At 44.5% G+C, this 21,686-nt stretch overlaps 1 protein-coding gene across 1 annotated transcript in view; it reads left to right on the plus strand.

Annotated features, from left to right (window-relative positions):
* The window catches only part of LOC148542122 (dynein axonemal heavy chain 5-like), a 356,598-nt gene that overhangs the window by 263,614 nt on the left and 71,298 nt on the right, over positions 1-21,686 (plus strand). Inside the window, exons 75-79 of the mRNA XM_088471686.1 lie at positions 3,243-3,332; positions 6,731-6,876; positions 13,087-13,170; positions 15,175-15,334; positions 16,591-16,687. Coding sequence (XP_088327812.1) covers positions 3,243-3,332; positions 6,731-6,876; positions 13,087-13,170; positions 15,175-15,334; positions 16,591-16,687 — 577 coding nt within the window. The remainder of the gene's footprint in view (positions 1-3,242; positions 3,333-6,730; positions 6,877-13,086; positions 13,171-15,174; positions 15,335-16,590; positions 16,688-21,686) is intronic.

Below are 21,686 nucleotides of genomic sequence, written 5' to 3' on the forward strand. Positions count from 1 at the left end.
AGTGAAATGCATGCTCAATCGGATTCAGATCAGGGCATTGACTTGGCCATTGCATAACATTCCACTTTTTAGCCTTAAAAAACTCTTTGGTTGCTTTTGCAGTATGCTTCGGGTCATTGTCCATCTGCACTGTGAAGCGCCGTCTGAGTTCTGAAGCATTTGACTGAATATGAGCATATAATATTGCCCGAAACACTTCAGAATTCATTCTGCTGCTTTTGTCAGCAGTCACATCATCAATAAATACAAGGGAACCAGTTCCATTGGCAGCCATACATGCCCACACCATGACACTACCACCACCATGCTTCACTGCTGAGGTGGTATGTTTTGGACCATGAGCAGTTCCTTTCCTTCTCCATACTCTTCTCTTCCCATCACTCTGGTACAAGTTGATCTTCGTCTCATCTGTCCATAGGATGTTGTTCCAGAACTGTAATAGCTTTTTTAGATGTTGTTTGGCAAACTCTAATCTGGTCTTCCTGTTTTTGTGGCTCACCAATGGTTTACATCTTGTGGTGAACCCTCTATATTCACTCTTGTGAAGTCTTCTCTTGATTGTTGACTTTGACACATATACACCTACCTCCTGGAGAGTGTTCTTGATTTGGCCAACTGTTGTGAAGGGGTTTTTCTTCACCAGGGAAATAATTCTTCTGTCATCCACCACAGTTGTTTTCCATGGTCTTCCGGGTCTTTTGGTGTTGCTGAGCTCTCCGGTGCGTTCTTTCTTTTTAAGAATGTTCCAAACAGTTGATTTGGCCACACCTAATGTTTTTGCTATCTCTCTGATGGGTTTGTTTTGTTTTTTCAGCCTAATGATGGCTTGCTTCACTGATAGTGACAGCTCTTTGGATCTCATATTGAGAGTCAACAGCAACTGATTCCAAATGCAAATGTCACACCTAGAATCAACTCCAGACCTTTTACCTGCTTAATTGATAATGAAATAACGAGGGAATAGCTCACACCTGTCCATGAAATAGCTTTTGAGTTGATAGTCCCATTACTTTTGGCCCCTTAAAAAGTGGGAGGCACATATAGAAACCGTTGTAATTCCTATACCGTTCACCTGATTTGGATATAATTACCCTCAAATTAAATCTGAAAGTCTGCAGTTAAATCACATCTTGTTTGTTTCATTTCAAAGCCATTGTGGTGGTGAATAGAGGCCAAAATATGAAAATTCTGTCAATGTCCCAATATTTATGCACCTGACTGTGTGTATATATATATATATATATATATGAGCAGCCTGGAGCTTACTGTGTTACTGGGCATTGTAGCATTGTAGAGCGCCAGGTGTAATAGCTGTAAATACACTGGCAGATGGTATCACTATTGCCCACCACTATAGCAATGGTGATGCAGTGTACTTGCAGTATCTAGTAAGGGCTCTGCGGCTATGAGTTTCCTGGGTCCGTTCGTACTCATAGAACGCCCGGAAGGAAAGACGAGCAGAGACACCGCAAATGTGCAGTAGCGCATGTCAGAGGGCGGGCCAGTCTGGCTAAGCTCCGGTAGGTCCTAGTGACTGCTAAATCAGCTTGCCTTGCAGGGCACTGTATAGGAGACAATGTAAGAGCGTACTCCTTGCAAAACTTATGCTGACAGAAAAAGGCAGTGGGAAGAGATTAGGTGATAAGACAGTTGTTTACTATCGTTTATAGATGGTAAATAAAGCTAAAAGCAACCAATCGGCACTCAACTTTTCTCTTTCTAGTTTAACTCATATAATGAAAGTCAATTTCTAATTGGTTGCTATATCCATATCGGCGAACCATTTGACAGTCGAAATCTCGGTTCCTCCGTCACAACTGGAACTGTATTGTCTTGATCTGCTCAGCAGTTGTGAGGTGTGCCGTATAAATCTGCCATTAGTGCACACTGCAATGAAAGTGTGTTTGGAGGGAATCGGAAACTGGGTTAAGGCACAGCCTAGTGCTTTTAACCTCTTGGCATGTGTAGGGGGTGTATGCTATAAATTCAGTGCACATTTACACTGTTGAGCTCAGCTCAACTCAGCTAGATACATTTAATTTAGATACTGTAGCACTGAGTATAGTTCTCTCATTATAGAGCTACATTACACAATATTATCTGTCTAGTATGTTGTGAATTCTATTTTTTTGGGTGAAATTAATCATCTCCATAATAAAATCAACTGATCAGTTCATGTTTAGAAAGCTTATTGTCATGCTGACTATTGTCAGTAGTGAGAGTTGCAACCGCAGACAGGAGATATTTTTGCTCTGTGTGAGCAGCACTCTATCATGTTCTGTGAGTTTGTGCTCTACCTCTTCTCCTAGAGGCTTCCACCTCACAATAACAGCACTCACACTTGATCAGGGCAGCTATAGCAGGTCAGAAATGTTACAAACTGACCTGTTGGAAAGGTGGCATCCAATGAAAGTCACTGAGCTCTTCAGTTTGATCTACTGTTTATGTTTGACCATGAAGATTGCATGGCTGCATGTTTGTTTTTATGCATCTGTTAGCAATGGATGTGGCTGAAATGGCTAAGAAGAAGGGGTGCACACATACTTATGGCCATGTAGTGTTTTGTGAGGCTCAATGTAGTACTCCTTACATGACTAATCAGACTACACCAGCCTACAGACTCAACTCTCAAACACACTCGATTCTCGTCAGTTCTGCTACTTTCTCTCTAGAATGTAAACTAATAAGCGGGTTGCTCCTACAGTGTGTTCACATCTGCTTTTAATGTGTCTACCTTCTATGTCCCTGTTTTATGTATGTTATTACCCCCCACTCTATGGAACTGTAGAGCACTGTAGACCCTTACAAATGAACAGTGATGATAATAATAGTAATGTGAGGTCTACTGCAAACTAGATTACCAGATTCTAATCCAGCATACTGGGCAGCAAAAATGTGTGCGCACCCACAGTAAAAGTTGTTACCTGTATATGGTAGAGAGTCTTTCACGTGTGAAATCATGGAATAGTTCTTTTCTGCATTTGCCAAACAAAATGCTATTGCCCTACTTCCCTATGGCTATTGCCATACTTCCCTAGTCTCCCTGAATGTCTGGGAGACTCCCGAATCTTGTGTGACTTTCCCAGGTTTCCTGCAGACCGCTCATTGCTATCCTGTTCCGCCCAATTCCCAAGTGAAGTAAGTAGCCCAGGTGGCTTGATTATGCAATTTGTGTTGAATTTAATCATTGATGACAAGCATGGCTATTATATTCACTACACCTGCTTCTTTCATTTCCTCAGGTATTGGAGATGAGACTCTACAAATTTTCCTGTCGCAAAAGGAAAATGAATTAGAAAATTCTGAAGAAGATTATAACTTATTGAAAGATGGTATGGTCTAGTTTTATCTGTCTAGTTATTTATAGATTATTACATTAGTCTGAGTAATTGTAGCAATTTGAAATTAAATATTCAATTATGTGCATTTCTATTTCTAATGAATGAGATGTCAATTAGGGGTTGGATATGAAATCCCAGCTGGATGCCGCTGGTCAGAATACCGACAGTGGCATCCCGACAGTCAGAATCCTGACACCCATAGGAATGCATGGTAAGTATTTTCCTAACCCCTACCCTAACCCTCCCTCCCCGGTGCCTAACCTCCCCCCTTGTGCCTAAGCCTAACCTCCCCCTCCCCGCACCCTAAACCTAACACCACCTCCCCGATGCCTAAACCTAACCTCCCCCCCATGCCTAAACCTAACCTCCCCCTCCCCGCACCCTAATCCTAACACTCCCCCCTAATGCCTAACCCTAACCCCGCTACCTAACCCTAACCTCCCCCTAATACCCCGATACTTACCTTCAGGATGCCGATGGTCGGGATACTGGTGCCGGGATCCCGACCTGTTGGGATTTCAGCGCCGGGATTTAGACCATCGGCATCCCGCACAATGCCGGTGTTTAGACCAGCCGGAATGCTGACTACATCCTGTCAATTAGTATGTCAATAGTTTTTGTTCTTTTTTTATACTTGTCAGCCGTATTTTGGTAAAATTGTATAATAAATTTATAGGTGATTTAAGCAATAAAATATTTTGTACTCCAGAATAATATGAAATGTATGGCCTGTTAGCAGCTTACCACAAGTGCCTAGAACTAAACCTAGATTTGTTTAAATCATAGGCTTAGTATGTTTGGTAATGGATTTTTTTTATGTATAGTATTATTAAAGCTTATTAATAACTATCTGTGGCATTAAAACAAAATTCCAAATGTGATCATTTATTAAAAATATATAAAAATAAACAGCCAAGGCAGCATATTAAGTTGGAATCAACTTACCAATTTTCAGTACTGAATAGCTCTGAGCTAAATCTGAGTAAACTGTAAGTTATAACTTTCCTGAAGAGCTGAAGATATAGAACGTGGCACAGAATGTCATCATGAATACATTATATTCTACTGATCCATTAGCTATAGAGCTTGTCTGCCAAGTGCTAAATACAAGTTATCCCTTTGGTGGCATCATTTCATTTTTGGAATGTCTTTTTCCTCAGAATCTGTGATATTCTCTTTAACTTTCGATTCGGTCATCTTAGATTGTAACATTTCATATAATAGGGATATCTAGAAACTGTTTTAAAAGCCATTATGTAGAAGCCATTTTTAAACAAATTATTACAATCTTCACTTTATTCAAGGTCTTTTATATAATCACACTTTAAAAAGAAACTGCAGCAGGGGGCACATAATCAAATCCAGGATCTCATACTTTTAGCCACTTAACTGGTAATTTTTTTCACTATAAGATTCACATCATTTGTCCATTCTTTAAAAAAATATATAATTAAATTTAATACATATTTAAAAAGGTTTTAAAAAATTTGAATTCTAAAAATATGGCTAGGGGGTATCTAGCATCCCCCTCTCCCTCTCCGGTATCCATAATCCCCTCTTATAACCAGAGCCTTACCTAGACATTTTGGTGCCCTGTGCCAGAAAAAGCTTCGGTGCCCCCCCCCCCCCATGGTAAACAGGGAAAGTGTGTGCAGCAGGCGCGCGGGCCAACAAAATGGCATGGTCTCCTAGGGAAAGGGTGTGGCTGCATTATAGTACCCCCAATTCACATTACGCCACACAGTAGTGCCCCTTATTTACTTTACACTCCATACCTGTAGTAGTGTCCCCTATACACATTACACTAAATTGTAGTGCCTAACCCTGTAGTGGTGCCCCTTACACATTATGCCACCCAGTAGTAATGCCCCTTACACATTATGCCCACACAGTACAAATTTCCCCCTTTACACATTATGCCACACAGTTCAAATTCCTCCCCCACTACACATTATGCCACACAGTACAACTCCCCCCCCCTCTCCCATGCAAATTACGCCACACATTACAAGTTCCCCCCATTACACATTACATCACACCATACAAATGTATCCTCCACTACACATTATGCCACACAGTACAACTCCCCACTCCTCTCCCTTACACATTATGCCACACAATACAATTCCACCCCTCTCCCTTACACATTATGCAACACAATACAACTCCCCCCCTCTCCCTTACACATTATGCCACACAGTACAACTCCCCGCCTCTCCCTTACACATTATGCCACACAGTACAACTCCCCCCCTCTCCCTTACACATTATGCCACACAGTACAACTCCCCCCTCTCCCTTACACATTATGCCACACAGTACAACTCCCCCCTCTCCCTTACACATTATGCCACACAGTACAACCCGCCCCCCCTCTCCCTTACACATTATGCCATACAGTACAACCCGCCCCCCAACTCCCTTACACATTATGCCATACATTGGAACAACCCCCCCCCCACATTATGCCACACAGAGCTTTTACACATTATGCCAAGGGAAGCCGCAGTCCCCGCCTGTACCGCCTTCTCTGCACTGACTGGGCTGCAGCCCAGCCCCAACGCCAAAGGAATGGCTCCTTGGCGCAGGGCACTGTGGGACTGGACTGAGAGAGATGTAATGACGTCTCTCCCAATCAGTGAAGACACTTCCACAGACGGGGAGGGGGCGGAGCTCAGGGGTCAGGCAGCAGCAGCGCTGCCCGCCGTAATGTGTAGTAGTAGCGATGCGCCTGGCAGTGAAGAAGCCAGACACACAGTAACTATTATACATTGCAGCGGGTGGCTGCTGTTGAGGAAAGGCACATTAGATGGGGTGATCGCGGGTGGAGGCGGCCGGTTCTGCCCACAAGGCATGTGCACTCTGTGCGGGCGCATCACCCTAGTTACGACCCTGCTTATAACACTACCTCCTACCCCCAGTGGCAATATTGTAGATCCACCACTGGCAAAGATACCCACCACTGGCAAAGAGCCCCAGGAGCATTACCACCACCCCCCAGGTGGCATAAGTACCCATAGTGTCCCCCAGAACCCCCAGGGGAACTACCCCCCCCCCAGATGGCACTTGCCTCCCCCACATGCAGAACGGAGCAGAATGTGTGTCAGGGTGGACTGATGAGTAGTCCCTTCTGCTGAAGCTAATCTCTGCTCTCTTGGGAATCAGCATATTAGTGCCCAGGGGAGGGGTAACTTCTCCTTGCACCTTTAGAATGTCATACGCACAACTTTCATGGGTGCAAATTCGGCGGTGACCGCTACATTATTGCCGTGGGGAAACCATTCTGCACATGCTAAGGTGTTAAGTGACTATTAATAAACTGAAAGGTGATGCAGAGTGTTTAAGAAATACTTTTTCTACTTCTGCTTGCATTCCTTCTTGTATACTAGAGAGTTGTGATGAATATGATGAGGCATTTAAAAGCATGAAAGAAGCCAGCAAGAAGTCATACCTACATGATATCCTGCAGAAGACAGAGAAAGCAGCTGATGAACTAGATGAACTCAAGAAACATTTAAGAACCATAAAAAATGAGGTACTGTACACGCTCACTTACAACTGGCTCAGTATCAGACACAAATTACCTGCTTTACTCATTTTCATCAACTATCCAAGTTTGCACAAAATATATGTTTCTTAACTAAAGCAAGTAGAGAGCATTCTACATATATACACATTACTAAAATGTAATACTTTGAATATGGCAGACAACAGCTACTATCCTATTTAACTAAATCCTTATCTTACGACTTACAAAAATAGTAATACCATGGGTGTGTAATGCATTATCCAAATGTTGTTAAAAAAGGTAAACTTTTTAAAAATGTTAAACCCTGAAAGTTTAGTGGTTTCTAATGCTGTATAGATATAATGGCCTATTCAGCAATCATTTATTTCTAAAATCAGTGGTCGAAGTGGGAATTTTGCAGTGGGGGTATGGAAAACTAAGGACCTCATTCAGAGTCGATCGCTTGCTGCAAGCGATCACTCTGAATGAGGGCGGCCACTTACTTTTTTAAGTGCAGCCTTCTGGTCGATCGCTAGCCCACAGCTCTAGCGACCGACAAGGGTGATGGTCGCGATGGTCGTCACCATCACGACCATCGGGGCTTACGACCAGACCCTAAGGTTGGGTTTGGGCTCTCGTAAGCCCCAGGGAACTTCCTGCTCTGTTTGAGCAGGAAGTTCCCCACTTACATCATCAATGATGTCAGTGGGGCCGCCCCCAAATGGCAAGCATTCCGACTGGAACGCCTCCGTTTGGCCGGGCACGCCCCTGGCCCGCCCAGCAAACGGGGCGAGTTATCACTCAACATCGACAGCTTGCCCCGTCTGCTACGAGACTCCTAGCAACGGAGTGCCTGTCGCTAGCCGGGTCTCGCGCATGCGCACGACGGAGCCGGCTCCGTCGCGCGCATGCTCTGTGGGGACCATCGACCCGGTTGCGAGTGAATTGGCACTTGCGACCGGGTCTGAATGAGACCCAAAGTCTCCACTAATGCCCGTCCGTAAAGGGGGAGTGGCCACTCACAAGGGGGTGTGTTCTTCATACATGCCCCCTTTTCATCAGTGTAGTGTACCACACCGTAGTACCCCTTATATACATTATGCCACACAATAGTAGTGCCCTTTATAACACATTATGCCATGCAGTAGTAGCGCCCTTCAGGGGCGAATTGGGATGGAAAATCATGTGGCGAGCGTAGAGAGCCACCGAGCCTGAAGTGTCTCGAGCACAGCGAGCCCGCATGGGGACAACTTTCTTGTTTAAGTGGGGACAACTTACTTGTTTAGCTGGCCTTCATGGGCATAAACTGCACTTCCGCCCTCACTCACGTCACTTCCAGGTCCCCAGCAAGAAGGGGAAATAAGCTCTACCACTAAAAACCCCTTCCCTGGTGTGCATATATGTGTAAGAATGTGCAATATAGAAATCTCAGACCAGAGACTGACTATAGCTGTGATAAATAACAGGGACAGCTCTGGTCACTGCTAGGCCTTTCTTCCTGGGCTGAACCTCATTATTCCCCTGCCTAGTGAGTGCTGGCTCTGGGAAGTGGGCTGGATTGGGAGGTCTCATCACATCTACAGACCGCCTTCTATAGTATCACTACTGATGGAGGGTGAGAGCCTGGTTACCTGCCTGTGTGTGTCCCTTGGTCGAGCTGGGGAGTGTGTAATCTGCATCTATGGGCATTGGGCAGGACCTCCCTTCCCTGGGCCGGGCTAGAAGCTGTGTGTCCTCCTCTGCTTATTCCCCTGTTACTAACTGCCACTACCACCTATCTTCCCAGTTTCCCAGCAAGGAGACCCGGCATGTTAGGAGAGCCAAACCAGGTACTTGCAGAGCGCGCCGGCCGCCGGGATCATTGTGGGTTAGCTGCAGAGCTGCTCCAGGATAACGGCATGTGGAAGTGCCTGCTAGCTGTAGCCTGTAACAACTTCTTGTTTTGCAATCCACTATGTGGATCGCAAATCCCGGAGGTACACCAACCGGCCAGGGACAGTCAGAAGTATAAATCATCAGCCCGGGTTGGTAGGAAGAGTGGCCCAGCCCGGCAAGCGGGATAAGTCAGCCTGGCAGAGGGGGCAATGGGACCGGCCCAGCGGGAAATTTCCCGGTGGCCCAATCCGCCCCTGGCGCCCTTTATAACACATTATTCCACACAGTAATGCCTCTTATACAAATTATGCCAGACACAGTAATGCCCTTTACAAGAGATGCCACACAGTAATGCCCTCTACAAAATTTGTAGTACAAATTATGCCACCCAGTATTAATGCCCCTTACACATTATGCCACATAGTAATACCCATTATAACATTATGCCCCACAGTAAAGTCCCCCCTGCAACCTCTCACCTCCCCATTGTGTCCCTTCAGCAGCCTCAGTCTCATGATAAGAGATGAGATGATGAGAGGAGCACATCTTTTAGTGCCCTGCCTGGCAGACATTCATGCAGAGACAGCGACACCACGCTGCCATTTAAAATCTGATGATGTCTGCGAACCAATCAGGAGCCACCACATCACTAACAACCCCCCACTACTCCCAGCATCACTACTAATCTCCCCACTACTCCCAGCATCACTAACAACCCCCACTACTCCAAGCATCACTAGCAAACCCCCCTCCACTGCTCCCTGCACCACTAACAACCCCCCCTCCACTACTCCCAGTATCACTAACAGCCACCACCCCCACTACTTCCTGCATCACTTACAAAATCCCCCCCCACACCCTGCGTCACTAACAACCCTCCCTCCCCACCCAATATTCCTAGCTTGAAACAACCAGCCTCTGACGCTCTGTTTATTTGAGCAGGAGGCAGGATCCGAGGAGGGCAGTGAAACAAACAAGGGATGCAAATGCACCAAGTCTCCAGGTTCCTTTTCTCGCCAGGTCTGTTGGAGCATGATCTGGCATCATGAAGTTCCCTACACGTTCCTAGCAGTGCTTGCCCTGCCCCGTGGAACAACTGTAGGAGCGGAGGTGCTGTCACACCACCAAGCAATTCCATGCTACTTGGCAGTGTGACAGCACCTCCACTTCTAGTGCAGTCTGGTTGTTGCAAGTAATGACCGCTTTATGGCGGCCATAAAGTAAACGGCCGCTATGCTGCACAGCCATAACTAGACTTTTTGGTGCCCTGTGCCAGAAAGAGCATTGGCGCCCCCCTCATTTTTCAAAAGGACATAGTGCACCCAAAAAGGGCCATGGCTTCATGGGGAAGGGCCAGGGAAGAGATAGGAGAGGCCAGGAGATGCTGGGGATGAAATAAGAGGAAGCTACAAGCAAGAATGATAATAGACAGAAATTTGACAGGCCCAAACAGAGCCCCCTGACCTGTGGTGCCCTGTGCGATGGCACCGGCCGCACTACCCTAGCTACGGCCCTGGTATTGTGTACCGGCAGCCAAATTCCTATTAGTACGCCGTACCTGAGCCACTGCACTGCTTGTGGGAAAAAAAAGTCTAGTGCTTGAAATGCTAGTATGCCATATCGTGGCATACCGGCATACTTCGAGCAATTACTAAAATAATGTAAAAACTGATGTTTTCACACCCTTTTCACATTATTTTAGCATTATGTGACAAAGGGTTTTTTGAGAAGCTTTTGTAAAAAAAACTGCTCAAAGCCCTTAAATTTGCACTCTTTTAGCAAGCAGATCACATTTCCTATACTTGCAATGAGAAATGCGATCTGTTTCAGATTTACTAAAAGATATTATAAAAATACTGGGAGGGAGCTCTGTGATAATACCACTATCTGGAGATGCCGTTAAGCAGGGTTCACCAACCCGTTTGACCTACTCCATCTCAGCCTTCCTTGTCTGCTGACATGGAGAGCAGAGCCCGGAGTAGGCTTCTGTGATCAGCCTGTGTGTCTGATAAACCACAAGCTGATCACAGTAAAAAAAAAAAAAAAAAAGTAGTCATCTTGTAAACTTAGATGCAGTGAAGTTCCAGCCGACATCTCAGTTTACTACACAAATCAAATGTCCGGGTCACAGAGCAGGCACCTAGAGATCAGCTGACCTGGTCACTGAGGAGCTCACCAGAATGGAGGTTAATTAAGCTGAACGGGAAAGAGGGAGGGTAGGGTATCTCCTGGGAAATGCGGGAAGGGAATTCGTAGGGACTTAGGGCTTCATTCAGAGGCGGCCGTACGGTCTACGACCGCACGGCCGCCTCAATGTTTTTCCAGTGCGCATGCGCACGAGGGAGCCGGCTCCTTCGTGCGCATGCGTGAGACCCGCTACGACCAACAGCGCCGGTCGTAGCGGGTCTCTTTTCAAAGGGGGTGAGCTATCGATGTTGATTGACAGCTCGACCCGTTTGGAAGGTGGGCCGGGGGGTGGCAGCCCAAACGGAGGCGTTCCCATGGGAACGCCTGCCGTTTAGGGGAGGCCCCACTGACATCACTAGTGATGTCAGTGGAGAGCTTCCGGCTCTGACAGAGCCAGAAGCTCTCCGGGGCTTACGATAAGTGAGACCCTACCCTAGGGTCTTGTCGTAAGCCCCGATGGTCGCGATGGTCTATGACCATCGCGACCATCACCCTAGCGATCGTTAGAGCTGTGGGTGTAGACCCACAGCCTAATGACCGAAACAGAGGCGGCCGGTCAGGATGCAAGCGGCCGCCCAGTTTCTGAGCGACCGCTTGCATCCTCCGACCGTCTCTGAATGAGGGCCTTAGTTTTCTCGCAATTTTTGTCCATGCGTGCAAATTTTAATGTAATATTTCCTAAATTCACAATGCGAATTTAGGCGAAAATACCACACAACAAGCGCATTTTAAATGCAGATTGTGGTAAATAGGCCCTTTAGTGTTTAATAGACAGTGATAACAATAGCAGCTTCTACAAGTTCCAAGGAACTATTGTAGTTTATTTTAAATCATACTGTGGTTGATTTAAAGATTTAAAAAATAAACATATTATGATAGGTTTTCCATTAATGAATTAAAAAGTTCCTTATATGTAATTATACAACATTGTCATGTAAACCTTGTAATAATTAGTAATATTGCAGTAATTCTGTAAGGGATCGGTATGAAATACCACCGGACGTATGTCCGGCGGTTCAAATCCCGACACCGGAAGACCGGCAACAGAAGATCCGGACAGGTAAGTTTTTTTTTTACTATTACTAAGCCTCTCCCCCCCTAACCCTAACACTCCCTTACGGGTGCCTAACCCTAACCTCCCTCCCAAGTGCCTAACCCTAACTCCCACTGTAAGTGCCTAAACCTAAACCCCCCCTTCCCCGCAGCCTAAACCTAACCCTCCCTAGGGGGTGCCTAACTTTAATCCCCCTTCCCCTAGCCTGACCCTAAGCCTCCCGGGGGAGTGCCTATCCCTAAGTCCCCACTGGGAGCCCCTAACCTAACCCCCCTCCCCCCGCGCAGCTGTCCTTTGTTCGGTATCCCGGGCGTCGGGCTCCCGGCGTAGGGATAATGATAGGCATCGGGATTTCGACGCCTATCATTAGACCCCTGCCGGGATTAGACAGTCGGGAAGCCGGTGGTCGGCATTTCAACCGTTGGCTTCCTGACTGCATCCCATTCTGTAAGATGGTAATGTTTGTTTTTTTTTTTTGTTTTTTTTTTTGGAGCCTCTGTGATAAATTTACTACTTAGCGTTCTGGTTTTTTTTTGTGTGTTGGGGGGAAGGGAGTAGGGGATGCAACCGGGAAGCCGGCTGACGTAAGCCCGACAGCCGGCTTCCCAACTGCATTATCCCGGCAAGGGTTAAATGACAGGCATCTAAATCTAGACGCCTGTCATTTTTCCGCCGCCGGGAGAACGGCACCCGGCATCCCTTCGACAGCAGACAGCTGTGGGGCTGGAGGGTTAGGTTTAGGGCTCCCGGGGGGTACTTAGGGTTGAGCACACCCCCGGGAGGGTTAGGGTTAGGCTAGGGGGAGGGAGTGTTAGGGTTAGGTACCCCCGGAGGGAGGTTAGAGTTAGGCACCCCCCCGGGGGACTTAGGTTTAGGCAGCGGGGAAGGGGGGGTTAGGGTTAGTCACAGGGGGGGAGGTTAGGGTTAGGCACCCCTAAGGAGGGTTAGGGGGGTTAGGTTGGTAAATACTTACCTTAGGACGATCTGGATTTCCAGTGCTATCGGGCTTCCGCTGCCAGGCTCTGCTGTTTTGTCGGGGTGCCGCTGCTGGGATTCGAACTCATACTGATTCCAGGAGTAGTGTTGCCTTTTTGTTTACTAGCCCTTCCTATTTCATTTAGGTGATGCACTGGTGCATTAAAGTGGACAAACCATGTGTTGAAAGACTTGTTCGATGCCAGAATCCCCCATATCTGGTTGCTCAGGTAAGGCCCTACAAAATCTAGGTAAAGAAACTTGTCAGTAACTTTGTCAAAAACAGCTGCAGAACTTTTTAATAGAGTATCTTCCAAAGAGAAATGCAGTTGCCCGGAAAACCCGCACCCCAGAGAGGAGCTCAAATCATGACCATAATAGCAGTAGTATATAGATTTTAATAGAGCTGCGATCACAGTATGCAGTATAGGTGAAAGAACAGAGCTGCAACACATGCCCAATGGCAGCAGCTTCTCCTATAAAGTCTGATGTGTGTGTTTAAATCTCAGCGCTCAATCCGTGCAATGGACCAGAGAGCACCTGCCAGATAGAGTCAAATGTCTTAACATGAGTTGGGAGAATGTGTATTTTGGCAGCTCAGTTCTGTCCCCTACTGGCTATATTGTGTATGTATTTATAATCCGGTGGTTAACCTTTTCCAGACCACTTATGCGAAATACCACACAGTAAGTATTTGAGAAAAACATATTTGGTATAGAAAGCTTTATTTTTACGAAAATCATAGACTCTCTGCCCTACAGTCTACACCCCCCACACACACATTCTCAGAGGCATGTCTCTATTAGCTCTCTTTCTGTGTAGCTTACTGCCTGTGGTGTGGCCCTGCCCCCAGCTCTGCAAGCAGTGTCTGATTTACAGAAGCAAGGCTGAGCTGTTGCTGCCTCATCTCTGGTCTCCCTGTAGTCCCAGGGAGCTCCACAAAGCTGGTGAGTGTTAACTATAAAAATGATTATAATAAACAAAGAGGATGTTTATAAGTTATAAATATCTTCTTTGTATTATTCTAATAATTTCTATATCAAATCTCAGGAGTATGACAGGGAATGCTATGCCTCCCCTGCCTACCCTGACTGCACGTCCCTGCTGGCTGGCAACTTTCAGCCTGGGAGGCAAACACCAGCAGGAGGCCCAGCTCTTCTAGCAGCGCACTACAATGGAAAAAAGGTTATTACAAAAAATCATACCCCAGATTCGGAATGGGCATGAAGTCCCGACAGGGCAAGTAAGTACCCTATCCCTACCCCTCTCCCCCACCCTAACCCTCCTTTAGTGGTGCCTAACCCTAAACTCCCCCCCTAGTGCCTAACCCTAACCTCCACCCCACGGGAGCCTAACCCTAACTCCCCCCCTTTATTGCACCCTAAACCTAACCGTCCCGGAGGGGGGGGGGTTTAACCCTAACCTCCCCCCTAAGGTGCCTAACCCTAACCGGTGACATTACCCAGCATTAGGGGCGTAGCAGGGGGCGAGACCACTCATTTGCATTCTCATGGCCCTGCCCCTGCTACACAATGAAAAGATTACCGACATTGTGAAGCAGGGAGCGGGGGCACGAGGATGCAATTCAGGGCAAATTGTGTCTCCCACTCTGAATGAGGCAGACTATAGATTGTTATCTGCTAATTATCCCTCCTGCATGGGCTGGCCACACTCACTCTAACACCAAACATTTAAAATCCCCCTCCAGCAGAAATCCTGCATTTGCCCCTGTCGCCTACAGAGTTACTGTACTTAATGTAATTTTACTATGCTTCAACAGGTATACTATACATTTATTAGGAGAAAGCATGTTTGACATTTTATAAAACTTTTTAGATGTGCTGGTTTTACAGTATACATGATCTTTGATATTCTAATTATCTCTATATAACAACTATGAAAAATCATTTGATGGAACAGTTGTTATCACAAATAGGCAATGTACGATTAATATTAATACTAAAATAGTAAGTTATTATTTGCAGAAACAAATTTGTATATGATATAGTTATATTGCTTATGCTGCTGTAGCAACAGTCATATTCTTTTTAAGTTTACTTAAAAATGACTTATGCTCCATATAATCTATATGCCTAGCATGTTAGTAACTTTTGTATTACATATTATATAACACCTTGCACAGTCTGCTTGTCATTCAGTAAGTTAGTGGGTGGTTCATTGACTTACATTGCACATCTTTACAGTTTGATATGTGGGTTTGTTGTTCCTCTTAGATATTAGAAATGTCTTTGGTCATGATCGGTTGCCTCCCAAAAGTTGAAAACCTGAAAGATATTCAAAAAACTCCACCTTCCTTAAATGAAAAGTCAGACAGTAGAGCTAGTAACCGATTCCAGCCTTCACCTTTAGGCAAGTCAACAACATCAAAGAGAGGTAAGAAAACACGTCAATACTTTGCTCCAATATACTCTATTTGAATATTCCCAGCTGGCTATGTGTGAATTAAGATTCACAATGGTTTACAGATCTTAAACTAATCAGACATTGCACAAGATACGCATCCTGCAAGGTATGTGCTCAATGGTGGTGTTAGGGAACCCTTGTGATTTACTCAGTATTTTCAGTTAGCTTATGAGAGCATACTGTATCCGCAGTGTACACCACTTTATCTTTAAATGGTCATTTTTTTCTCTTTTGCATGCTGCCATTACTCATATAAAAAATACACTAGGGGCAGATGTATCAAACCTTTGAGATAAATAAATTGGAGAAGTTGCCCATAGCAACTAATCAGCTTCTGTCATTTATCTAGCACAGTCTATAAAATGACATTTACAAGCTGATTGGTTGCTATAGGCAACTTATTCACTTTATCTCTCTCAGGAACATATTTATTAATTCTCAGGTCCTAGACCAGTTAATTATAATTTCTTATTGCCAATAATCACGGCAATAAGAAATTATAGGTCACCAAATGTATTAATAATCACCCGCAGGGATAGGGACTCTTCTTCGGGAGCAGTAAGTGGAGAGTGCCAGGGAGTTATTCTATGTATCTCTCTCCCGGTCCTTTTTACAAAGTGTAGCCCATAGGCTGCAATGGCTAATGCCATCTGGCGATAGAGTTAGCTGCCGGGGCCAGAGCTTGGTAAATTCGGCAAAAAGCAGCCCACGCCTTTGAGAGCATAAACGGGTGACTGCAGCAGATATGTACATAAATGCTGGGGATACTTAATATTTGTGGGTGCCCCTCGAAAAGAGGTGTTTTCGGAGGATATGCCGCAAATACTATGATAAATAGGCCCCTCAGAGGTTTGATACATCTCCCCTACTGTGTTTATGTGCACTATGTTTAGTTGTAGGTATATCATAGTTAATAACTGCTCCTAATTTCCCTGGGCAATTTCAGATTTTAGTAAGTTGTCCTATTAAATATCATTATTTTTTTTTTTATTGAACAACTACACAATGATTCTTCTTTTTCTGCCTCCATGGTAAAAATGTTATTATATATAATATTTATTGAAGAGACATATTTAAAATACAAAAAGTTTTTATGGTGTTATAATGATTTCTTTTTAATAATGGAACAATTGATGGATGTACTGAAATGGGTACAGTATAAGAATTACTGCAGTTTTTATTTAAAAAAAAAGTGAAAATTGCTTACGATCTGTACCTACTATTAGGCATGAGAGATCCTGCTGACAAGGTTGATAAAGCAAGATGGAAGAACATACAATTTCACATTGGCGAGAGCAGCAAATTTGTTGAAATTATACATCAGTAAGTAACTGTTCCCTATAAGTGTGAATGATGTGCAGCGTGGTAATGGCGGTCTAATACGGAATATGACACAAATGACAGGGGCGTTTTTGAATTCCCCATAGCAAAAGGGCCCCTATGTACCATCCAATGGTGAAAAATGTGCAGTATATAACACATGTAACTTTGACAAGGAAGATGGGTCCCCTCAGCTCTGGGCCCCATAGCAGCTGTAGCCCTTGTACCTATGGTAGCTACGCGCATGATAATTTACATTCTAAATAATTTGCAGAAGTTGACTAACTTATTCTTATATTATATTGTCTATTTCCTCACTATGTCACCCCGTCTGTATGTTCTTATCCTGTATTGTTTTGTACTGTAAGTTGCTGTTTTCGTGGTTGCTCATTTGTTTATGTAATTTGTGAGTCGCTGGGGGACCCTAGTGGCGCCATATAAATAAAGGATATTGAAAGTGCTTTAAAGTGCTTTTGAGTTATTGTGTTTTTTTTGTTTTTTTTAAATGGAGACACAAAAACAAGCAAAAGTAATTATTAACAAAAACAGCTATAATATAATATTATTCCAAAGTTATTCTAGGTCTCTCAAGTGTTATTAAAGCTTGTTTATGGTATTTAACCTAGCAGCGTGAAGCTCCTTGTGTTGAACATCATTAATCCATGCCTGTAAATCATGTCTTTGCAGTCTGTCTCGATTTACATGATCCTCTTGCCAGGGCCGAAACTAGGATATCTGTCACCTGGTGTAAGGCAGCCCCCTCCCTTCCCGTACCTGGATTTTATCCTTGCTCCTCCATAAGGCAGTGCACTAGTCAAACATCCCTGGTATAGTGACTTACATCATTCCACACACCATAATGCCCATTACACATTATGCCACACACTGTAATGCCTATTACCAAAGTGCCACTTACATATTTGCCCGACACCATTTTATGCCCCAGAGTAAGGCTTCTAATTACTTTAAAATTACCTACTCGTTGTCAGGGGTTCTATGCTCATTACCAGGGGTTCCATGCTTGTTGCCAGGGGGTTTCATGCTTGTTGCCAGGGGGTTTCATGCTTGTTGCCAGGGGGTTTCATGCTTGTTGCCAGGGGGTTTCATGCTTGTTGCCAGGGGGTTTCATGCTCCTTGCCAGGGGGTTTCATGTTCCTTGCCAGGGGGTTTCATGTTCCTTGCCAGGGGGTTTCATGCTCGTTGGTGTGGGGTTTATGCTCGTTGGTGTGGGGTTTATGCTCATTGCCAGGGGTTACATGCTTGTTGCAATGGGGTTTATGCTCGTTGCAATGGGGTTTATGCTCGTTGCCATGGGGTTACATGCTTGTTGCCATGGGGTTACATGCTTGTTGCCATGGGGTTTATGCTCGTTGCCAGGGGGTTACATGCTCGTTGCCAGGGGGGTTTCATGCTCATTGCTATGGGGTTTATGCTCGTTGCCAGGGGGTTTCACGGGAGAAGATGCAGCTTTCAGCATCTTCTCCCGGCACTTGCGCTGGCCTAACAGACACTAGAGGTCCAGTAGGACCTCTAGTGTCTGTCTCCTCCTTGGTAGTGGCCATTTTTGGATGGCCATTTTCAGCAGAGTCCATACGGACGGCTAGTCCGTATGGAATCTGCTGAAAATGGCCATCCAAAAATGTCCGCCGCCAAGGAGGAGACAGACACTAGAGGTCTAGTAAGCATCTGTCTCCTCCTTGTTGGTGGCTATTTTTGGATGGCCATTTTCTGAATCTGCAGCCCCAAGCCACCGTGAGTCAGCACTTTTTCACCCCCTGCATTCCTTCACCTGGTGCATGTGCACCTCTAGCCCCCCCTAGTTGCGGCCCTGCTCTTGCTATACTCTTACCATGGCTGCCTTAACAACATTGCAGGCCCTGGAAAACACAATGCACTCAGGCTCCTATGATCGGACACCCACTGCTACCGCCCCCATTAATAAAATCATGATCATAGCAGACGCCCATTAACCACTCTCCCTAATTAATAAAAGCAGACCCCAGATCTGATAAACCCCGCTAACAATTTTTTTCTCAACTTGTCTCCCAAGTGGCTCCAGAGGCACCAGCCCAGGGGGCAAATTCCCCCAGCCCCGCCCACCCCTGTTTGAAGGCCCCCTAGAATTGTAGGTCCCTGTGCACCTGCCCAATGTGCCCATTCATTAAGGCAGTACTGCCCTTAGCCATGATATATAATTTAGGAAAAATACAATACCAGCGCTCAGTACTAACCAGAGGCAGATGTGTTTGAATCAACAGACAGCTGCCTGCATGATATAAAGGTATCCCAAAACCTTATAATTGATCAATACATATATATACACATGCGGCGCTCATCTGGACTCTATGTTGATATTGTATATAGTATATAGATTATAGATAAGTAAATATCTATGGGTATATAATTTTATGTGAATCGGAAAGTAAATAATTAGATGGTTAGTCCTGTGGAAATCCTGTAATGAAATTCAGTCTCATGCACCAAATTAATCCATTGACTCTAATCCTATAATGAGTCCCGCAGTAATCCAATTCAAAAAAAGTCTCGTACAATAAAAAAATACCAGAAGTTACTGTAGCTATTCAATGACCTTATGTAAATCCCAAGAATGTAATTCTCATGCCACACTGTTCCTTCAAAGTATTGTCCACACGGTCCACCTTATATACTCCTCCACAGATCCACTCCAAAATTCAGCACCTTCAGTAACAAGGATGGGAACAGTATCACTTTCTTAGAGACACTATGTGTGCAGAGAGGTGATAAGAATAAACTTACCCATGACGTCCTTCTCTGCTGGTCTCTTCTGTCCAAATCAGCTGGTGAGTGAATGGGGGTATGTGGAGCTCTGTGTATGCATGCGTTGTATTGAATATGCCAAATAAAATATTGCTAGCTCAATAAAATCAATTTAATTATATAGAAATAAATAAAAATACATAAATTCAAGGTCAAAAACAAAAAACACAATATGCTGTATAAAATGTCCAATGTTCCCAACGCGTTTCATCCCGTTTGCGGGACTTTTTCAAGGGTGTTACCAGACTGTAGTTCATATGCCCTTTAAATACCTTGTTCCATCAGTCTCTGAACGCCGTTTGTTGTTACTTCCGAGTTCCGTCTTTCGCGCCTGCGCATTGGAGTCAGTTCACTATCTGGAGATATTGCGCTTGCACGGGCTTGTATTCCACGTGTAGTCTTGATGCTGCAAAGCGTCCTCTAACTTTTGCTGCATATCCGAACCTCTGCGCATGCGTCAAGACTCTTCTGGGGACAATGGAATTCCTTATAAATCATGTCTGTTAGTTCCGCTTTCCCTTGCTTTAATCCTGCATATTATGTAGTTTTTGTCTCTTGTAAGCCGGCGGCCATTTTGTTGTGGTCATTTGGTCATTGTGGTAATGGTTATTGCTATTTGCTTACAATTCTTGGCTCATTGTTTCATTAATAATAGCAATCACCTCATTTAACTTGCCACTACATTCAGATGTTAAATCGCATACCTTGTTAATACTTTAGGATTAATTATATTGTCATGAATACTCACTTAATTGGAAATCTAGTATATTACATAAATCATCATATCCTGTATTCATTATATACCCCATAATTGAAGAATACTCATATACCATCATATTCGATCAGTCTTATATTAGGACATTGTATAGCTACAGTGACTTCTGGTATTTTTTATTGTACGAGACTTTTTTTTAATTGGATTAACGCGGGACTCATTATAGGATTAGAGTCAATGGATTAATTTGGTGCATGAGACTGAATTTCATTACAGGATTTCCACAGGACTAACCATCTAATTATTTACTTTCCGATTCACAGAAAATTATATACCCATAGATATTTATTTACTTATCTATAATCTATATACTATATACAATATCAACATAGAGTCCAGATGAGCGCCGCATGTGTATATATATGATATATAATTTGCCAGCAAATACTTATCCTCTAAATGTTTGCTATAGTCTGCTGCTTTATCTGAGTTTTCTACCAGTCAGCTTGTGTGACTGTTTATATGGAAGATCTCCTAAATAAACCAAAGCTATAGAAAGTTCCTTTGAATAAGGATTTGGAGATCTTATTGTGAAGCAATGTAACTGCTGCTGAAATCGGTATGTAATGCTGGCTGTCGGGATGCCTCCTGTCAAAATACAGACAGTGGCATCCCGATGGTTAGTTTCCCGACAGAGGTCGGGTAAGTATACTTACCCTCCCCCTTTCTCCTTCTAACCCTCTCTTCTTGTAGCCTGACCCTAACCGTCCCCGTTAGTGCTCCAAATGGTAAGTCCTCCAAATGGTACAGGTCCACACAATGTGACAGAGCAGGTATATCTGGATTGCCTGGATGCAGTCTGTGGGCACTATTATCCTTTTGTCGACCGGTTTCGTCATTCAGGGAGCTTTATCAAGATTAAAGACTGATAAAGCTCCCTGAAAGATATACCTGCTCTGTCACATTGTGTGGACCTGTACCATTTGTAAGACTTAGTTTTACCAAGGTCCATCAGCATGCATCCAGTATCAAGTGGCTATTACTGGCTGTAACCAGAGGCAAGTGATCCCCACGGGGAGGACCCGGTGTGATCAGCGCTGGGATACTGCACCAGCCGCTGTAAACAGAGACACTGTTGTTCCCGAGACTTGGGAGGAGAGCCATACAGCGGAGACGCACTGCCGCCATCCTCCACAAGTTATACGGGGGGGGCAGACACTAATATTGAGTGAAAGCTTTTCCTCTGGATCCCGTACACTTAAGCTAAAGGAATTCCAGTTTGTGCTTTTCAACTTGCCGGTGAGCATTGCACACTATATGTACACAACTAAACTATACAGGAGACTGTGACTAATTGCATTTCATTAGTGTTGATTTATACTCAAATCACCTGGTTTCATATTTCACATCGTTTTAAAGAAGGACCGATTTAAGTCCAAGTGACACTATTTTATACATATATGTTTTATTATGTGGTAGATTTTTTAT

The sequence above is a fragment of the Taudactylus pleione genome, unplaced genomic scaffold (assembly GCF_031769625.1).
Source record: "Taudactylus pleione unplaced genomic scaffold, aTauple2 ptg000015l, whole genome shotgun sequence".
NCBI classification, from domain to species: domain Eukaryota; kingdom Metazoa; phylum Chordata; class Amphibia; order Anura; family Myobatrachidae; genus Taudactylus; species Taudactylus pleione.